This window comes from Biomphalaria glabrata, chromosome 8 (assembly GCF_947242115.1).
Source record: "Biomphalaria glabrata chromosome 8, xgBioGlab47.1, whole genome shotgun sequence".
In the NCBI taxonomy this organism is placed as follows: Eukaryota; Metazoa; Mollusca; class Gastropoda; family Planorbidae; genus Biomphalaria; species Biomphalaria glabrata.
Genome location: NC_074718.1, coordinates 35,238,364 through 35,242,791, shown reverse-complemented (window position 1 = coordinate 35,242,791; position 4,428 = coordinate 35,238,364). Strand labels below are relative to the sequence as shown.

The 4,428-nt window shown below is 37.6% G+C and overlaps 1 protein-coding gene across 1 annotated transcript; it reads right to left on the bottom strand.

Moving 5' to 3' along the window:
• Positions 1-2,678: 2,678 nt before the first annotated feature.
• Positions 2,679-3,948, bottom strand: LOC129927835 (small proline-rich protein 3-like). Its single transcript, XM_056039363.1, has 2 exons — positions 3,943-3,948; positions 2,679-3,182 (listed from the first exon to the last, which is right to left on the bottom strand). Exons 1-2 carry the CDS (start codon positions 3,946-3,948, stop codon positions 2,679-2,681), a joined length of 510 nt encoding a protein of 169 aa, XP_055895338.1.
• Between the last annotated feature and the right edge of the window lie 480 nt (positions 3,949-4,428).

The following is a 4,428-nucleotide window of genomic DNA, read 5'->3' as shown; positions in this document are numbered from 1 at the left end:
TTAATTAAAGAGCAACAAAGACACTAGAACGCATTACCCATTTATTAAGTGTCAGAATCTCACCAAACAAAAGACAAAATGGACAAATATTTTTGAACTGAAGTGTGTACTTTGAAAAACATTTTTGTTCAACTTGTATTGTTCATTATATCATTAAGAAACTCTCAAGACACTCTCCACTGTAGAATACGTACATTCTATTGTCTATAAGAGCACTTGAGCAAATAATTACTTGAACTTTTCACTAGCATAGCATGTCACACTGTAGGTTCCATCACTATACTGTCTGGGGTAATCATTAAACCGTGTGGGGGTAATCACGATACTCTGTGAAGTGATCGTTATACTGTATGGGGTGACCATTTTACTGTGTTGGGTAATCATTTTAATATGTAGGGTTATCATTTTACTACGTATGATAATCATTTTAATATGTAGGGTAATCATTTTACTATGTAGGGTAATCATTTTACTCTGTTGGGTAATCATTTTACTATGTGGGGTTATCATTTTACTTTAGGGTAATCATTTTACTGTGTAGGGTAATCATTTTATTGTGTGGGTTTAAACGCTTAATTGTGTTGAGAGTTTTATTGTGTTGTGTCAAATTTAAGTGTGTGAGACTATTCTCGTATGTGTGTGTGTGTAGTTATGAACTTGGTAATAATCTGACTGCCTGGGTTTATTGTGTAGTCAAAACTTCTATTGAATCTTCATCTCCCTTAAGTCTACTGATCAGTTTCTCTTCTTTTTTTTTCTCCTCCTTTTTGCCTGACAGTTGAATGGCTGACAGGTGGATGACTGACAAGTGGGTTCAACTTGAAACTCTGCGATCTGACCCCCTGGAGCAGTAGCAGTAGGGAGTAGGCCTACAAGTGTTATTTATATAATTTTTTACTAAGAAAACAGTAAGCTCTTTAAGTTGGATATGCAGAGCTGGACTTACCTATAGTCAAAATAGAGCTATAGCTTAAAGCTCACTTGCCTTAGGCCCCCAAACATGGTTTCATTGATATTTTGAATCGATTTTAAGACGGAGCAATGAATAGATTGCCTTTAAGTGGCATAGATCTCTAATATCTTAGGGCCTTATCAAGTCTAAACCCGTCATCATGGTGGGGTCCTCGCAAAGGAATCAAAACAATTTTTTAGAGAAACAATAGTAAAACATGTGCCCAGTGTATGTTGGAGTCACTAGGTTTTTAATAAATTGTGCACTTTTAATTTTCGCTGTTTATTTTTTATTTTTCTTTATCATTTGGGGCCACCAAAGTCACTTCGCCTAGGGCCTCCAATTATTTAAGGCCGGCCCTGCTGTAATCTATAAGATAGATAAGAATCGGCAGCAGATTACAATAATCTGTAATAATTCATACTATAGAACAGTTCAACAGTCATGACAAGTAGGACTCTACATATTCATTGCTACAATAGACCTTGACATATTCATTACTATAAAAGGTTTTGATATATTTATTGCTTACAATAGATATTTGATACATTGTAGATCTATAAGTAGATCTTTGTCTACACTAAGTCATGATATATATTCAATATATTCATAACCTACAATAAATTTGATCGAGTTACAGGCTATCGACGTGCCTATCTCTCTCATTACAAAGTTCACTATTTTATTATGTAGTATCCAATCCTCCTTGCTCTACACTCAATTTTGTCTCCTCTCCCCACTACTAGCCTCTTATACAGCGTCCAGTGTTTGTAGAGTTTCTAACGCCTCTGAGGCTTAGACCTTGTAAGTAGGGATAGATAACATTTACATAACGAGTGCTGTTGTGGTTATGTTTAGGAAGAAAGACCGGATAACAATCTAAATATAGTCACATATTTGGACAACTTCATGCCGTGCCAGCATCGAATACTTGACCTTTCTGAACTCCAGTTTTCTTTTTTCCTTTCCTGATATATCGACCAAATTTTGTTATTTTTTTTACAATACCTCTTTTTCAAGTCAAAGTTTCGTGTAGGGAGTTGGAACCTGGATACGTATCTCAAAAACGGCTCTAAAGATTTTCCTATAATTTTAACAGTTGATATATATCGCTGAGATAAGAATTGATAGCTCGTTGGCCACACTGTGAAAAAGTTTGACGGTTATAATTTTTCAAAGTAAAAAAGAAAGAAATTTAAATTTGGCTAGAGAACGTGGCTTAGTCAACCGTGGTGCTACCGATAACTGAGTTGTTTATTAAATTTAATGTTGCTTTCTGTTTATTGATAGATTATTTAAACTTTGCTGATATTTTTACGACATTTTACGTAAATCTAATCAAGATTATATCTAGATTTTACATCTTGAAGTAGATCTAGAGTTCAAAATCAGAAGAACTAGTTCTATATATTTATATACTAAAAGCTAAAATACCAGCAACTAATTATACATAAACACAATTGTAGCTTTATCTCAGTGGCTAACAACATTGGGACATCGAGATGACACTATTGAAATATTAATTAGATACCTGGCTTGAACAAAAATAATTTTTTTTATTTTTTTTTTTTTTATTTTATCGGAGGTATTGTCTTTTCGAAAAGTTTTTTTAAATTATTTTTTTAAACCCTCATTAAGTAAAGTTTTTTTTTTTAAAGTTTCTTTTTATGATTGCACCGCTTATTGTTATAAACGTATTATCGACATAATACCTACATAGATAATATTAACTTCTTTTTGTATGGGACCTGTCTAACTTGTTTTTAACTTCACCCAACCCTCTGTGGCGTTCTCTCCCTCTAATGGTTCTTACATCGTGTTCAGCGCTGAATTTTGGGAGACTGGACAGGTCAGGTTGTGGGAGACTGGACTGGTCAGGTTGTGGGAGACTGGACTGGTCAGGTTGTGGGAGACTGGACAGGTCAGGTTGTGGGAGACTGGACAGGTCAGGTTGTGGGAGACTGGACTGGTCAGGTTGTGGGAGACTGGACTGGTCAGGTTGTGGGAGACTGGACTGGTCAGGTTGTGGGAGACTGGACAGGTCAGGTTGTGGGAGACTGGACTGGTCAGGTTGTGGGAGACTGGACAGGTCAGGTTGTGGGAGACTGGACTGGTCAGGTTGTGGGAGACTGGACTGGTCAGGTTGTGGGAGACTGGACAGGTCAGGTTGTGGGAGACTGGACTGGTCAGGTTGTGGGAGACTGGACAGGTCAGGTTGTGGGAGACTGGACTGGTCAGGTTGCACTCGTTACTTCAGACATGAACATTATTTTGCTCTAGTCCCAAACCGTCTGCATGGTATCAGCGGGATGACACCAGGTGGGACTCGAACTCAGAAAGATAGTGACGACAGTCCTAAGCGCAAACCACCAAACCTGGCAGCCATCAAGAGTCTTGTCAATTAGGACAACAATAATTTCATCCTCTTACCTTTGCGTTCACAACACGGTGACCACGGAACAAATTCCTATAAGAACTTTTTTTTCCCCAAATGTTCTTCCAGCATTGAACTGGATACCTAAATCAGCCAACAAAACTAGTGACCTAGTTAGAGTTAGACCTAGTAGAATTTGAATCTCTGAGTGGTAAAAAGCTTGGCTTAACCAAGTGGTCTTGGTTTCGAATCCCAGTGACGACTTTTTAGATAAGATAAGAGAGGAGGAAATCGCCGAGATTTGTGTTAGCCATGAGTTGGTGTCTTGTCTTCAGGGCGTTCCACTCAACCTCGTTCCTACAATGAAACACCTGCTCATGACCCAGTGCCAGATTTAGACTTCATAAGGCCCTAAGGTATTTGAGATTTGGGGCCCATGGTAATCAACATAATGCAATTCATCCATTGGATTTTTCTTCAAAACAACTTGTTGGGGGCCCCCAAGCAAGTGTGGCCCCTAAACTAAAGCTTATGTTACCTCTAGGTAAATCTAGTACTGTCACAGACACTTAAAAAAAAGCAACAACATAATTTGAATAAATAAATATTTTATTACCATCATTCTGTTTTCTTTGTCAGGAATAATTTGTGTCCGAACTTATCTATCATATGACCAAAGGGACACTATTACATGATGTTTGGTATTTGGAGGGTCACCTGACAGGAAAGAATCATACGATAACACGGACATTCATTGTACAGTCACCTTGATCTGTTTGGCAAGCGACCCCACCTGATTGTGCTAGCCCTAGGGCAGTTTTTATACTTACAGATAAGTATTAGCTATTTAGTGTTCTGACAAGCGAGATCACTGCTGACTTTAATCCATTGTGTACATGGAGTGACCTACCTTTGATCTGAAATGTAAATTAACGTCTATTAATTTTTCTTTTGTTGTTTTCTGAGGTCGTATTGTAATGAACAAATATTCAACTTTTTACACAGCTTATATAAACTCTTCTGTCCGTCTATCTGTCTGTCTGGCATGTTATTTCTCCCATACCTATTCTCGGATCAAGTTGAAACTTTGCGCAACTATACA